The sequence below is a fragment of the Felis catus genome, chromosome A3, assembly GCF_018350175.1.
Source record: "Felis catus isolate Fca126 chromosome A3, F.catus_Fca126_mat1.0, whole genome shotgun sequence".
NCBI lineage: Eukaryota > Metazoa > Chordata > Mammalia > Carnivora > Felidae > Felis > Felis catus.
Window position 1 is genome coordinate 87,135,883 of NC_058370.1, and position 16,552 is coordinate 87,152,434.

Genomic DNA, 16,552 nt, shown 5'->3' on the forward strand with positions numbered 1-16,552 from the left:
ACACAAGACTCTTTTTTTATTTTTCCTTTTTAGAAGATTTTGTTTTTAAGTAATCTCTACACACAACATGGGTGTGAATTTACAACCCTGAGATCGAGTCACATGTTCTAATGGCTGAGCCAGCCAGGCACCCCATAGAAACTAAGAACTATTTTAATTTTCAGTGTTTCAAAAATTTAAATAAAATTTAATAATTCAGGGTGTATAAAGAGGCATCCATATAACAATGTGTGCATAAATCCTTTTGCACAGAAAAATAAAGGCATAATGAATAAAACAACTAGCATCAAAATAACTGTATCCAAGAATGGCTAAATGATCTTTAGTCACATAAAAAGCTTAGTAAATATTAAGCTCTCATTTTCTTAAATATTAGTTGATTCATTATCAAGCATTACCAAAAATCTTGTAACACTGGTTATACCTCAAGGCAGCACATTTCCAGACAAATTTTTAAAGAAATACACTTAAAACTATAAATTAAAAACCACTCTAAACTAAGTCCTTGCTTTAGACTGAGGACCACATTACTTACTCATTACTTAAAATCTTTTCCTAAGTTCTTGACTTTTTCAAAGGCTAATAATAAAGGAAAAGAGCAGGTATGCTTACTTAAATCCCTGTTGATTCCATGCCTGGCCATACATTCCATATGCAGGTACTTGCCAACCATTAGGCATATACTGGCCAATTTGTTGTGCATTTCCATACCACTGGCCCCACTGGCCATAAGCTTGTGGATATCCAATCTGATTCTGCTATTAAAATTTTAACAGGTAATTTAGTATTATTTGAAGTTGTATGTACACATACAGTCCTAATATACCACAAATATATAGCCATTATACATAGGGCCATCATTACAATTAAAATGAAAGGATGGGCACCTGGGTGACTCAATCGGTTAACCTTCCAACATTGGTTCAGATCATGATCTTGTGAATTCGAGCCCCACATTGGGCTCTAAGGGGTTAGCCCGCTTAAGATCTTGTCTCCCGCTCTCTGTCCCTCCCCCAACTCGAACGCACGTGCCCGCTCTCTCAAAAACATTTAAAAAGAAAAAAAATAAAGGATAAACAAAAGCTTATAAAATGAATGCTAAAAAAGAAAAAAGAAGTGAAGTTATAGTGCTGTAACTCTACATGATGCTCTGAATGGCACATTCTGTAAGGTAGCAGGGAAGGCCCTAGTAATAAATATTAAACACCCAGTATAATGTTTAAATGTTTTGTAAACTAGATAGGGAAGATTTAAAAATTACTTATTCCTATATTGTTTACCTAAGAAATGTACATAGTTTAGGATTTTCCTACTCTTGTCTTGGTGCTCCATTTACAGTTTCCTCACAGAAATTTTTATGGGATTACATTTGAAACCACTAAAGCTGCCTGGAAAAACAAAAGCAGCAAAAATCTAGAAGAAAATGCCAAAGCTCTAAATATGTTTATAGGTTTTGTTTCAACTAAGTCAAACATGCTTGTGAGTTCTCCAAATAGTATGTGAATAGATCTACCAAGTGTTAAGAAAAAATTGAATACCCTGCCAGGTAAACTACCACTCTAGAACTATAATACATGTAACAAGAGCCCTTACAGGTAATCACTTTAGCTAGAAACAAGGACTATCAACAATTTCATTTTTTAAAAATTTTTTTGAGAGAGTGAGCGAGCATGTGAGAGCACGTACATGAGCTGGGGAGGGGCAGAGAGAGGGAGAGAGAAAATCCCAAGGAGGCTCTGGAATGCAGCACAGAGCCCATCTTCGGGCTTGATCTCACGAACTGTGAGATCATGACCTGAGCCAAAATCAAGAGTAAGCCGCTTAACCGACTCGGCCCCAGGCATCCCTCCAACAATTTCATTTTAAAATAACCTATTGTTAGCCCAGCAATTACTGTGAAAAGTCAAGAACCCTCTCACCTGTTGCACAGGATTTATCATGTCAAGAGTTTCTTTGCCCCAATAGCATTTCACAACATGGCCTTCAATGGTAGTTCCATTAACAGAAACGATTGCATGTGCTGCACTTTCATGCGAATTGAACCTATTGGAAATAATACTAAGAATCACCAATATTAACTGTTTACTTATGAATAAAGTCTATTTTTAAAAATCAAACTGAGCTTGACATAAAACAGGTAGTTCATACAAAAGAATCAATACGATTGTTTATTTTCTTTGCTATATTTTTTTTCAAAAGTCTTATAGTTTTGGAGAAACTTCTTAATAGATAATGTTTTATCGGCCTTGTGGTAACAGGGAGGGAACCAATTAAAAAACAGTGGCAAATACTTGCTAAATGCTAGAGAAATTTCTATTTCTCTAACCAAGGTAAATTTTTAAGAAAACTACTAAGTTAAATATTCAAACATTTTTTGGGAGAAAATTTTTTTTTCGAATAAACCACCCATACCGAACAAATGAATATCCTTTATCTGGAAAGACTCGAATTTCCATTATTTGTCCAAATGGTGAAAAAGTCTGACGCATTAGTTGTTCTATTAGACAAAAAACAAAAACAAACCACACTAAGTTATATAAAATCCTATACAGATACTAAGCTTTTCAGTAAAAACATTAACCTCAAGATGCCACACAAGTAAACCTCCCATACCTGTCAGTCCAGAAGTGACACCTCCACAGTATACAGTACAGTTGCTTGGACTAGACTGATTTACAACTTCATCATACGACAGCTGTTTGGTGTTTGCTGGGGAGGGAAAAGTTTAGTATTTTAAACTCATGAAATGAAATGTTCAGAAAGAGAAAAGTAACATTGACTACACTACTGTAGTGGTAAATTTTACCCTGACCAAAATGCTTATAGAATACATACTACATTTGCTTGAGGATTAATCCCCCCGCCCAAGATTATCTAAAAAAAAATTACTCAATATTCTCTCTTTAATAGGAGACTTGACATTAGAAATAATATCATTTATTATTTAAAATCACAAAAATGAAAACTAAGTACATTTTGGACAGTAGTCTTGATTTGCTTCTCATCTATTTCTGCAATAAGTCTCCAGGAACAGCTCTAACATTTAAAATCTAGCGTATTTTCCTCCAAAATTCCACATTTCCTTTTCTTCTCCAATACACCTACACTCATATGTACTCTTTGGAGCTGGAGGCTTTCGGGTTGCCCAGTTAGTTCTGATTTGTCTTCCACCAAGCCACTGGCCACCCATCTGCTGAATGGCATTTTCGGCATCCTGTTCCGCACATTAGAAATGACAAAGAAGCCACTATTAATTGATGTTGAGTGACTACAAGCAGTAGAGAAAATTCAGCTGTTTTCACAATGGTTTTCTGAATGAAAATGCTTTATTTATAAAATACACAATAGTTAACTAACTTGCATTTAAATAAGTAAATTTTAAAAATACACAATATATGATAGGTTTCTTAAAATGTAATGGTGCTTTTAAATTATCTTTCTTTTATTTGGATATCAGACTCTGGGAATGTTAATTCCCTAAAAAAGTTCAAAGCCCCTTATAAAGTTCATTTAATAACTCAGACTGTGGATGAAAATCTCACTTTACACAATCCAACAAGCTTGTTAATGACAGTATTTCATTTCTCATTCATCTAACAAGTAAACACTGAACATCTACCATGTTCTAGGTAGGCATCAGATTAAGTGCTAGGGATTCGCTGGTTAATGAGACAGACATGGTCTTTGCTGCCTCAGAGCAGACATTCTTTTGGGGCCACAAATTAAATTATCACAAATTGTGGTAAATGCCATGACAGAGGCAAAAGGATGGGATAGAGAATATGGGCTTTGGGATCTACTTTAGACAGCATGATTAGGGAAGGTCTCTCTGAAATATAACATTTACACTGAAATTGAGAGGAACAGGAGCTAGCCAAGTCAAAACGTCAGGGAAGAAAGCCCTGGTGGAGGGAAAAGCACTGCAAAGTATGTTATAGCAGGAAACATTTTGGTATGTTTGGAATAAAAAGGTATGTTAAAGGCAACTAGTTTTAGTGGAATCTAGTGAGGAAAAACAGGTACCAGAGGAAAATATTAAAAGATTTTAAGTAGGAGACTGTCATGATCTGATTCATGTTTTAACAAGGCCATTCTTAGCACTAGGAAGAGAATGGTTTACAGATATGGGTAGTAATAGGAAAAAAGACACTCTGAAATTAACTCAATACCTACAGCAAAAAAAAAAGCTGGTGACTAGGATTAGTGCAGTAGCAGTGCATATATCTACAGGAAGACTCAACAGAATTGTGGTGATGCACAGTAAGTAAAAGGGGAGGAATCAAAGATAACCTATGTTCCTGCATGGGCAGTAGGGAGGACAGTGTTAGCTAGCATTTACTGAAATAAGAAACCTAGTTTGAGGAAGAAACAAAGATCTCCATTTAAGACACATTAAGTTTGATGGGGCACCAGGGTAGCTCAGTTAAGCATCCAACTTAGGCAGGCTCAGGTCATGATCTCACAGGTTTGTGAATGATGAGCCTGCATCAGGCTCCCTGCTGTGAGGGTGGAGGGAGCCAGCTTCTGATCCTCTGTCTCCTGTCTTTGCCCTTCCCCTGACGGTTTCTCTCAAAATAAACTTAAAAAAAAAAGAAAAAAAAAAAAAAAGGACACATTATGTTTGAGATGTAGGACATCTAAATTAAAACTATTTGTTAGTAAGCATGGTGCACAAAAAAGTAAACTGCTGAACTGGAGATATGAAATTCAGAGTCATGAAGAAAGACCAGAAAGAAAAAAGAAGGCATCCTGGGACAGAGCCCTGAGAAACAACAAAATCTGAAAACTAGGTAAAGGAAAAATTACCAGCTAAGGTGACTAAGAAGTTCCCAGTGATGAAAGGAAGAAACTCACAAAAGTGTACTGTCACAGAGCCAAAGACATAGAAATCTAGCAGTAAACCTGAAAAGAGTACTGTTGGTACAGAATGAGAACAAAAGCCAGCTTACAGTGGACTGAAAAGTAAATGGGGTGCAATTCTTATCTGTTATGTCAAAAGTAGGCTTAATCTACCATGAAAGAAGAAACAGATTCAAGGCTAAAGGCTATTCTTGAGATACATGAAAAGGAAACGCATATTCTTAAAAAGAAACACACATTGTTTACCACACTTACCAGTTTGCAATTCATGAAATGCTTACTGTTGTGGGTTGAACTGTGTCCCTTTAATTGATATAAAGTCCTAACTACCATCTGCTCCCCCAACTGTGAAGGTGATCAAAATTGGAAATAGGGTCTTTGCAGACGAATTAGTTAAGTGAGATCATCCTGGATCAGGGTGGGTCCTAAATACAGTATGACTGATGTCCTTATAAGAAGAGAAGAGTGCCTGAGTGGCTCAGTCGGTTAAGCATCCAATTTCAGCTCAGGTTATGATCTAATGGCTCGTGAGCTCAAGCCCCACATTGGACTCTGTACTGACAGTTCAGAGCCTGGGGCCTCCTTTGGATTCCGTGTCTCCCTCTCTCTCTCTCTGCCCCTCCCCACTCCTGTTTTTTCCCCCTCTCTCTGAAATAAACAAACATTAAAAATTTAAAAACAGAAGAGGAGAAGACAGGGGCATCTGGGTGGATCGGTTGGTTAAGCATCTGACTCTTGGTTTCGGCTCAGGTCAATATCTCATGGTTTGTAGTTTGAGCCCCACATCAGGCTCCATGCTGATAACAGGAGCCTGCTTGTGATTCTCTTTCTCAAAATAAATAAATAAACTTAAAAAAAAAAAATGCTTAGTGTGCCTGGGTGGCTCAGTCAGTAAGCATCTGACTCTGGATTTTGGCTCAGGTCATGATCTCATGGGATTGAGTCCCGCTTGGGGATTCTCTCACTCTCTCTCTGCCTCTCGCTTGGATGCTCTCTCTCAAAATAAACTTAAAAGGGCCATGTGAAGACAAAGGCAGAGGCTGGACTTATGTATTTACAAGCCAAGGATACTAAGGATTGCTGGCAACTGTCAGAAACTAAGAAGAGAATGTTCTTCCACAGAGTCTTAAAAGGGAGCATAGCCATGACAACAGCATTGGTTTTGGACTTCTACCTCCACAACTTTTGAGAAAGTAAATTTTGGTTGCTTTAAGTCATTCAGCTTATGGTACTTTGATACAGCAGCCCTAGAAAACAAACAAAACTACTCATAAGAGAAGGAAGAAACTTTTTATGGCATGTGCATGTGTTTGTGTTGACAGTTGTGAATGGGAGATGAAGTGAAAGCAGTATGGAAACAAATCTTTTGAGAAGTTTGATTCTAAATTACGGCAGAGAAATGGAGACACAGCAGGAAAGGGATATGGAATCAAGTGTTTTTTTTTGTTTTTTTTTTTCAAGTAGGCTCCACACCCAACATGGAGCTCGAACTCATGACCCCGAGATCAAGACACCCACGTTCTACCAACTGAACCAGCCAGGTGCCCCAAGTGTGGTTTTGATTAATATATACTAGAACATGTTTTCTGGTCGATGGGAATGATCTAACAAAGGGAAAGACTGATGACAAAGGACAAGAGTATAGCAAAGAACATATTATACAATTCTGTTTACAGAAAACGTTCGAAACAGAGAAATCTATATACATAGAAAGTAGATTAATAGTTGCTCAGGGCTGGGGCACCTGGGTAGCTCAGTCAGTTAAGCATCTGACTCTGGATTTTGGCTTGGTCATGATCTCATGGTCCATGAGTTGGGAGTGTTGTGTTGGACTCTGCTGGCAGTGAAGAGCCTGCTTGGGATCTCTCCCTCTCTCTCTGCCCCTCCCCTGCTAGCGCTCTCAAAATAAACAAACTTAAAAAAAAAAAATGTTGTTCAGGGCTGAGGAACTGAGAGCATAGAGGGAAAAGGACAGTGACGGTTTCTTTTTGGGGTATTGAAAATATTCTAAAATTGTGATAGTTGCACAATTTTGTGAATATTCTAAAAACCACTGAATTATACACATTAAACAAGTAGATTTTATGGTATGTGACTTATACCTCAATAAAGCTATAGGAAAACAAAAGAATAAGCATAGGAACAAGGTCCCTGAAAAGGCAAGAGAGGCAGGATCCCAACTGTGAGGGATTTGGCCTTTTACAGGAAGGACATGTCTTCTACTGTAATAGAGGAAAAGGAAGGTGGATGAATTCTATGTAGGTTTGGTGGTTGAAACCTGAGGGAATTCCTGTATGATAGTTTCTATTTTTTCAGTGAAACATAAAGTCATCAGCTTGGGTGATGATGGAGAAGGGGAAGGAATATTTAAGGAGACAGGAAGAGACAGCAAACAATGGGAAGTCAAACTAAAGAACAGGTTTACAAAGACAGTACCACGCACTCACTTAAAATGTGTTAAGTGTTAAATTAGAAGTAAAACCAGTGGACTCAATTTTTCTTTAGCAGTATTTAGTTACTTCGGAGTAGGCAGAAAAGCTACATTCCATCGGTATTGGCAATTGTCCCTAAAACGTCCAACATAAGAGAGGCAAAGGAGTTGGGGGTAACTGCAATTAGGGCTGTGGCACTTCACAACACCAGAGCACTGCCAATCACATAACACAAATTTTACAGAAGCTGAAATACTAACTTAGGAAATTAAATTATTTCCTCAAAATTAACATACCATAGGAATGGCTATTAGGATACAAACCCATCTCTGGCTGACTCCAGAGGCCATATATAGATAGTCTGACTCTCTTTTATTTTAAATGATTAGTGATTTTTACATAGTAGGGGTTTATATGCCATAATCTCAAATGGAAAAAATTAGTTCCTAGTCCACCAAAGCCCTCAACCTATTTCCCCAAAACAGCACAAAATATTAAAATCCTATATATCAATCCTCCAAGGAACTCATACTAATTGTGGCTATCAACCCATGGTATCAAGTATTTTTCTACCTTTCCTAAATATGATGCTATGATTAACAGTAAAGCTTTTGAGGGGGGCACCTGGGTGGCTCAGTTGGTTAAGCATCCGACTTCAGCCCAGGTCATGATCTCGCAGTTCATGAGTTCGAGCCCCACGTTGGGCTCTGTACAGACAGCTCAGAGCCTGGAGCCTGCTTCGGATTCTGTGTCTCCCTCTCTCTGCTCCTCCCCTGCTCAAGCTCTGTTCCTGTCTCTCAAAAATAAATAAACGTTAACAAAAAAAATTCAACAACAACAAAAACAGTAAAGCTTTCGAAACCAACAACACTCTTGGTTGTTATTTTCTCATCTTACATAAAAAACTTCTTAAATTTGGTAGGTAACATGCATATGGCAGAACTTTTATCTTTTTACCTCTCAATATGCTTTACCATTTTCTTTCTTTTTTTTTTTTAATTTTTTTAACGTTTATTTATTTTTGAGACAGAGAGAGAACATGAATGGGGGAGGGGCAGAGAGAGAGGGAGACACAGAATCGGAAGCAGGCTCCAGGCTCTGAGCCATCAGCCCAGAGCCCGACGTGGGGCTCGAACTCACGGACCTTGAGATCGTGACCTGAGCTGAAGTTAGACGCCTAACCGACTGAGCCACCCAGGCGCCCCTGCTTTACCATTTTCAAGTTATCTTCTAATACATGGGTTTTCCCTGACCTCTCAGGCTCACTCACTTTCTTCACAGGTTTACCTACTTTCTTAGAAGACATTTTCACTTCATGAAAGGAAGATGACAGCTACACTGCATAACACATCTGAACATATCCCAAAATATGATGTTACTATGAATAGCTGAGATACAATTGCAGTACATTCTACATTCTCTTACCCAAACTTGCAAGCCATGTAAACATTGTTAAGGCAGATTTCTGATTTAGAAAATAAATTCTGGGCAAAATGGTTGCCAGCTGTTATAAAAAATATCTGGATAGTAAGAATTCATTGTGAGGAATAACAAGACATTAGTTCCACTGTAAGCAGACAGAGTGACTAGAAAGTTTGACAATATTTGGCATAACTGCAAACAGATGTATTTTTTAAAACCCAGAAGAAACTGGTACAGTAACATGGTCATAAACCTGACTGGAAGCCATTAAGAAATGATATAGTATCTATTTCATATAACTCATTTATTAAAGAAAAATATTTCTAAAATACATTGCATACTATCAAAAACTTTTATTTTTTTAATGTTTATTTATTTTTGAGAGAGAAAGAGACACAGTGCAAGCAGGGGAGGGGCACTGAGAGAGGAAGACAGAATCCGAAGCAGGCTCCAGGCTCTGAGCTGTCAACACAGAGCCCAACGCGGGGCTCGAACCCACGAACCGTGAGATCAAGACCTGAGCTGAAGTTGAACGTTTAACAGACTGAGCCACTCACGCGCCCCTATCAAAAACTCTTAATGGTTCATTTTCTTCAAACTTTTTCTAAGTAAACTCTATGCCCAACATTGGGCTCGAACTCACTTAATCTTGCATGAGATTAAGAGTCACATGCTCCAGACTGAGCCAGCCAGGAGCCCCTGCTTGCTCATTTTCTAAGACATTCTTTTTTTTTTTTTAACTCCCTAAGGCGTTCTTATACAGAAAGTAGTGTTTCTGTTATTTATCTTTGGAATGACAGTTGTAACATAAAAGCAACACACTAAGATCTAAAATTAATGAAATCTTAGCATATATTCCAGTGCATATATATTCTCCCACGATTCACCCCTGTATTTCTGAAGTGTGATATCTCTGGCATTTAACTATTTTGAATCTTATTACACTAAAATAGATAAATCATTTATTTGAATTTATAATCTATTTACAAGGTTCAATATTCAAACAGTATAATGTGAGAAGCTTCCCACTCTGCCCTCCACTTGCCTCTTACTTCCTACCTCCAAATAGGAAACTCTGCAGCAAGTTTTTTGTTTATCCCTGCTAGAACAGATACCCAACAAATGCATGTTTTGTTTTGTTTTTTTAACACAAATGAGACTTTTCATCTAATTTACCAGGGAAATCTTTCCATAATTAGTAATTATAGAGCTTCTTTATATTGTTCTATAATTACTGGTTACGGAAAGATTTCCATGGTGTGTGTGTGTGTGTGTGTGTGTATTATTTTTAAAAACAACAGCACATGATTACATTGTATGTAGATTTCTTCCAGCTGTCACACTAAAGGGTTTCCCTTTACCCTACCCTTGTCTCTCATTTGACAAACTGCACTATCCTTCCTTTTCCACAAAACCTGAAAATTTCAAGTGCATGCAAATTGGTGCTCAGTAAATGATTGTTAAATGAAAGAAATGAGAAGACATTTTCTTTTTTTTTTTTTTTTTTTAATTTTTTTTTTCAACGTTTATTTATTTTTGGGACAGAGAGAGACACAGCATGAACGGGGGAGGGGCAGAGAGAGAGGGAGACACAGAATCGGAAACAGGCTCCAGGCTCTGAGCCATCAGCCCAGAGCCTGACGCGGGGCTCGAACTCACAGACCGCGAGATCGTGACCTGGCTGAAGTTGGACGCTTAACCGACTGCGCCACCCAGGCGCCCCAAGAAGACATTTTCAAGTACATTAATATATAATTTTTTAAAAGTTCCCACCAACTGGAGCATTTTATTTATTTATTTATTTTTTTAGTAATTTCTGTACTCAATGTGGGGCTCGAACTCACGACCCTGAGATCAAAAGTCATATGCTTTTCTGACTGAGCCAGCCAGGTGCCCTAATGAGTTACTTTTTTTAGATAAAATTGTATGTATTTGCAGATAATAGAATTTTATATTTTAGAAATTCATAAAAAAACAAAAAAACCCCACAAGAACCAATGGAAAATTACTACAACTAAGAGAAATCAGTAAAATAACATATATAAAAATCAATTTATAATAATCAAAATGTATACATATTCATATATACGAAGCAAACACAGAAAACGTTATTAGTTACTTTTAAATTATCATGAGAATACAAAACAGGGAGATAATGAATTAACTAAGTAAATGAGATTTTCAGTATCTACCTTTGATAATTTAAACATCTCTACTTTCTACATTCTGAAAACATTTTATCAGTACTTGGCATACATCAGGTGCTAAATAAATGCTGAATAAATGACCAAACAGGAAAAAAAAGATACCCTCTTGTGAAGGCATTAATTATCAGTGAAATGAGCAAATGGCAGATGAAATAAAATCATTAAAACAAAATGAGTACTTTTATTCTTTACTCTTAAAGGACTGCACATGCACTTTTTAATTGAGCTCACCCATTTGTTGAAAAAGGAGACAAAGCCATATCCTTTAGACTTCCCTGTTGCCATGTCTTTTACCACTCTGGCATCTCTGAAATCAGAAATAATCAGAAGTTTAGGTTTACACACTCTCCTCTGTGTATCAAGTGAGAATGTCATACACAACTCATTTTTATGTTTCATCTTCATTAAAATGAACCTTTAATGCATATTCACCTTTTTATTCTATAACATTTATCATGTATTAGCAAATGAGGCTTTATAAACATGCAAATCAATAACTACTTAAACATATATGTATATACTGTACAAAAACTGCCTCCCACTTCAAAAAGTTTTTAAACTTTCAAATCTTAAGCATGGTAAAAGCAGCTATTCGTATGAAATTGCTTAACCATTTATAGGGTTCACAGGCACATTAGATGAATGGCTTTCTTTAACCATGCAATTTATAATTTTCTATTTGATACCACATACTACCTAATCATTAAAAAATTGAAATATAAAACTGGAAACTGAAAGAATGAAAAGCTGTATATTTCCTAAATTAATTAAATTACTTCATTTTCTCAGATCAATTGACTCCCCCCTTTTGGACTATGGGTAAATTTTGAGAACTTGATGTTTTCAGAAATGCTAAATCATTGAAGAAAAACAGTAGACACACACTTTAGTTTTAAACTATATAAGAAAAGATTTTATACTGAATTTTAAAATAGCAATCATATAAGATTGATTGGAAACTACAAGATATAAAAGCAAAATTTTAAAAAGTCAGAAAGTAAAAAAGCACGCCAACATTTATCCACTGTGAACCGTAGCTTGTAGTTAGCCAGGGCAATTCTGTCCATTCTTCAGAGATACTCTGCAAAATAACCAGAGCCCTATTATTTGAGATTGAGTAAAAAAACCCAGCCATGATAGCTAAAACTCCATACCTCAAAAAATTGGACTCAAATTGTGCTTCACAGGCAATCTGCTTTTAAGTTAGCCAGGTATGTCACAATGCTTGTTCTCTCAGGACACATGAACAAAACAGGCACTTTCACAACAAAAACCCAAGTCAGAAAGCCATGCAATATAATTTTATATTAAAGTATACATAAGCACATTTCGATCAATTTAGAAGTGATTTATTAAGTGTTTAGAGTCAAAATGACAAAGAGGTGGTGGTGAAAGGGAAAACTAATGCAAGTCACTTCTCAATATGAAAAAATACTTACATTAAATTATCGGTATGGTACACATGCATTTAACTTGGTAGCTGATTCACTTCTATAGCAAAATTTGTTAAACTACTCTAAACTCAAGGAACATAAACTGTATAAATTAGGGCACAAAAGTACTATATCTTTTATACTACATATTCTAATAGGCCACCACTTACTGCACACCATCTATAAACTGAGCACTGTTGCAGGATTTCCACAGAGAATACCTGACTATCACGACAAGAACCTTTCAATATATATTTATCTCCTTTAACAGAAAAAGGAAATGATGCTACCAACTGAGAATGGTTCTTTTAAATTTAGGAACGCTAACTCCTTGGGTAGCCTAAAACTTAAACATTATATGTTACCTCAAATTAAAATTATCATCTATAAGTTATAAAGAAAGGACTTACCAAAAAGAAAAAAAAAAGAAAAAAAAAATATATATACACACACACACACAAACACACACACATCAATAATTATGGTTAATCATAAGAAAATCTAGACTATAATTATTATACCAACATATTTAACAAAAAGAAATTACTGATACATGATTAAAGTCATGAAATTATTAAAATTTGAATGTCATTTAACTGAAAATCACTGATTGTTAAACAATCTTTATCTAATCCCAAACTAAAATCCCCATGTTTTCACAGAAGCTACTTCAACCAAAATCAAAGCATTTAATAAAATAGCTGTTTGAATCTGTTAAAATGTTAGAAAATTTTTTTCTTCTTAAAGTTAAGTTTCAGGATATGTTAGCCTTGAAATATATTTAAGTCTTACTTATTTCTGAAAGGATTCTCTAAGGAAGAAGCAGCAAAGATCTAGATCAGGGTTCTTTAATCCTTCTTTAATCCTTTTATGGTCCTGTGACTACTCTGAAAATAGGATAAAACTTACAAAGATACTCCATACCAAAATGAAAACAAACACAAAATTTTGTATACAGAGATTTATAGAGCTTTTGAGAGGCCACAGGTTAAGACCTTCCAGTCTAGATATTTGAAAGCAAGCTAACCATCATGAAAACCCTAAGACAGATTAAAAGGAACAATCAGTAAATTAGAACTTTACTTATTTTCCTAATCAGTTCTCACAAAGAAAAATGTTGCCTAACAGAAGAGTCCATTTATAAACCCTAATCTTCCGGCCATTCCATGTTCACTGTTCATTTTCATCCTACCAATGAACTACAACTCTTCAAATGAAAACTCTCCAAATCTACCACCAATACTATTGGCATTTATTTTCCAGTCTCCTCATCTTTTCATCTCTGCTGTTAGTCTGTTTCTCAAACTAAACCAAAGCTAACATGCCCTTTTTACTACTCTTTCTAGCTAGAAAAATAATAAAGCAACGAGAAATCCCAAAAATCTGTTTTCTAAATTCAACAAGTACCTATAAGTAAATACTGTAATCAACTTATTCTTACTGTATTATGGCATGCTTTTCAAAATACTGAAGTTCTCTTATGATGAACACTACCTTCAGTGAGCTATTTACAAAGGGCCTAAACTGTATGATTAATAACAAATGCAAGCAAGACAGTGCTACACAAAATACATAAAGGCATTATTATTATTAACAGTAACAACAACCACAAAAGAGTAGATACCTGGGGATTAACATTTAACAACTGCTTTTTAGGGTCAACTGTTAAGGTTTCTTTTTGTTAAAATATATCGACACAAAATGCATGGTATCATAGAAGTGCCCCAACGGTCCAAATACCTTAGTCACAGCACAAGGTTACTAAAGATTATGACCAAGTTAGCAAGACACTTATATAAAAGAAACAATGTGGACAATAGCAAATTTGTCTCTTAAGAGCTCATGCTAACTGAAAAAGGATTTTAAAATAATTGAAGACCGAAGATTTATTTATCAATGGGAAAACAGTCTTGGGCTATAAACTGCTTAAATAGTCTCTAAACGAAATGTATTATATTCAAATGTTAAAAAATTAATGTCCAAAATTCATAACAGATTTTCAAATTACTTCTACATAAGACTGTTTCTAATTAAAATCAGTTTAAGTTTATCTTCTGTTACTTACGATATTCTTCCAAATGGTGCAAAAGCAGCTTTTATATCTTCAGTTGTAATTTCAGGACTGAGATCACCAACAAAGACATGGAAATGATCTTATAAAAGGGAAGGAAGGGGAAGTGAAAAGAAAAATAAAATTTTAGAATTTAAAATATATTAAAATTTATTCAATAAAGTAATCTTAATTTATGGATTATAGAAAAGTTTAACACTATCCTATGTCTATACAAATTCTATCAATTTTACACATAATGAATCAAGATCATAATATAGGAAAGATTCTCTTAAAGACTGTGACATATCTAACTGGAAACTGACAATTCTATTTCTACTTACAGCCAATGACTACACTGGTCTAAGACAATAAACTAGTATAAGTTTCGCAAAAAAATTTAATGACTTAATTACCATTCTAATAGTAATTATTTACATTTATCCAGTTTACCACTACATTAAAGTTTTAAAATTAAAATAAAATAGTGGTACTGTGAGATACGTAGACTAGATTTGCCTCAGTTAAGACAATCTGCTGAAGCTAACTACATGATATACTTGGTTTAACCATATTTTGTGAAGAACAATCAAAGAAATACCTTGCATTGCAACAGTTTGATGTTAAAGTATTTGACAGTTTTCTCAAAAGCCAACAGTTTTGGTTGCCCAGACATTACACCATTCAGTTTATGTGAATCCATGTGCAAGTGAACTAAGACTGAAGGCAACAGAATGAAAACAGTAATCCCTTCACTTTATATCAGAACCATTAAAAAAGCATTGGAGAGAAATAACGATCCCATATGTGAAGTTTTTTTTTTTTTTTAAAAAGACAATGTTCACAAAAAAGGAAACATTTTAAAAATACAAAATAGTTGGATCAACACTTTAAAGGAACACATACATCAACTTTGACAAAGTATATTTGGAAAGAAAAGTTACCCCCATTTGGCAGGCCTTAAGCAACATATTGGATTGCCATTTGGGAAACACAGTTTCAGGAGCAACTCAAGCAATCAGAAGATCTGGGTATGAAGCACAGACCATGACCTCAAGGAAGCAGGGTATCTTGCCCTTTAGTTGGTGAAAGTATTTCTAAGGCATCAGCTGCTACCAAGGGGGTCAGAGAGCTTGAAATAGCACCAAAGTAGTGGACAAGCCACACTTGGTCAACACTGGGAAGAAGGGGGAAAAATATTGCCTGAGAGACAAACAGAAATATGACCTCCTCCCTCCCACCTCCCCCCGGTATCAAACAAAAAAACTTCAAGTGGTTAGTGAATACCCTTTCAAGAGATTTCATTTTATGTTTAAGAAGATACAATTACCTTGTGAACGCTGTGTGCTGACAACGGTACTACCTGATGACAAAGATTAGATTTGTTCTTAAATTTATTAACACAAACACATTCAATCATATCTTAGGATAACGATCAAAACATTACTGCAAACATGTATGATGTTTATATGCTTTATAATAAAACTACTGTGTACAATAAAAACAAACGTTCAAAGAGTATAAAATATACTTACTGCTTGTATCTTTCTTTTGACTGCTGGGGGTTGTTGCCCAATTCACTTTGACTTCCTAAAAAAATTTTCAACATTTATACTCCATAAAAATAAAGCTCAAAATCAATTATTAACAAGATTTATATCTATAAACACATAGAAAAGTATATGTTGTAGATGAAACATTCAAGGGGATACCAGTTCTGGTCAGTTTTAATACTTATCTTTTAACCTACACTTGCACAAATGTTGGCAAATCCTAATCTTACGTACTTCTGTTAACATTCAACTAACCTTTCTTATCTAAAGTAACAATAAATACTTTCCTTTTATTCTTCCCTATTACTATCCAAAGTTCTAGACGTTTCATCCAAGCTTGAGTAATTCAACAAATATTTTAGTATTTACCATGTGTGAGGCACCATGAAGAATACCAACATAAACATGTCCTCTAAAAGCTTAATCCCATCTTTCAAATATTAAATGTGACCTTTTGCCATAATGTGAATATAGCACTTCCAAAAGATAAACAAAAGTGCATGCAACAAAAATTTTCAAGTCACATTCATTCATTCACTTTGAGAGAGAGAGGGAAAACAAGTGGGGGAGAGGGCAGAGAAAGAGAAAGAGAGAG

The 16,552-nt window shown here is 35.4% G+C and overlaps 1 protein-coding gene across 20 annotated transcripts in view; it reads right to left on the minus strand.

Annotated features, from left to right (window-relative positions):
* The window catches only part of TIA1 (TIA1 cytotoxic granule associated RNA binding protein), a 33,017-nt gene that overhangs the window by 3,358 nt on the left and 13,107 nt on the right, over positions 1-16,552 (minus strand). For 4 of the 20 annotated variants that reach the window (XM_011281107.4, XM_011281109.4, XM_003984095.6 and 1 more), the window contains 9 exons: positions 15,940-15,994; positions 15,735-15,767; positions 14,420-14,507; positions 11,153-11,228; positions 3,106-3,214; positions 2,614-2,709; positions 2,413-2,497; positions 1,920-2,043; positions 613-758 (listed from right to left, as the gene is read on the minus strand). In XM_011281107.4, coding sequence (XP_011279409.1) covers positions 613-758; positions 1,920-2,043; positions 2,413-2,497; positions 2,614-2,709; positions 3,106-3,214; positions 11,153-11,228; positions 14,420-14,507; positions 15,735-15,767; positions 15,940-15,994 — 812 coding nt within the window. The other 16 variants (XM_011281108.4, XM_006930168.5, XM_006930164.5 and 13 more) reach the window with 14 other exon arrangements.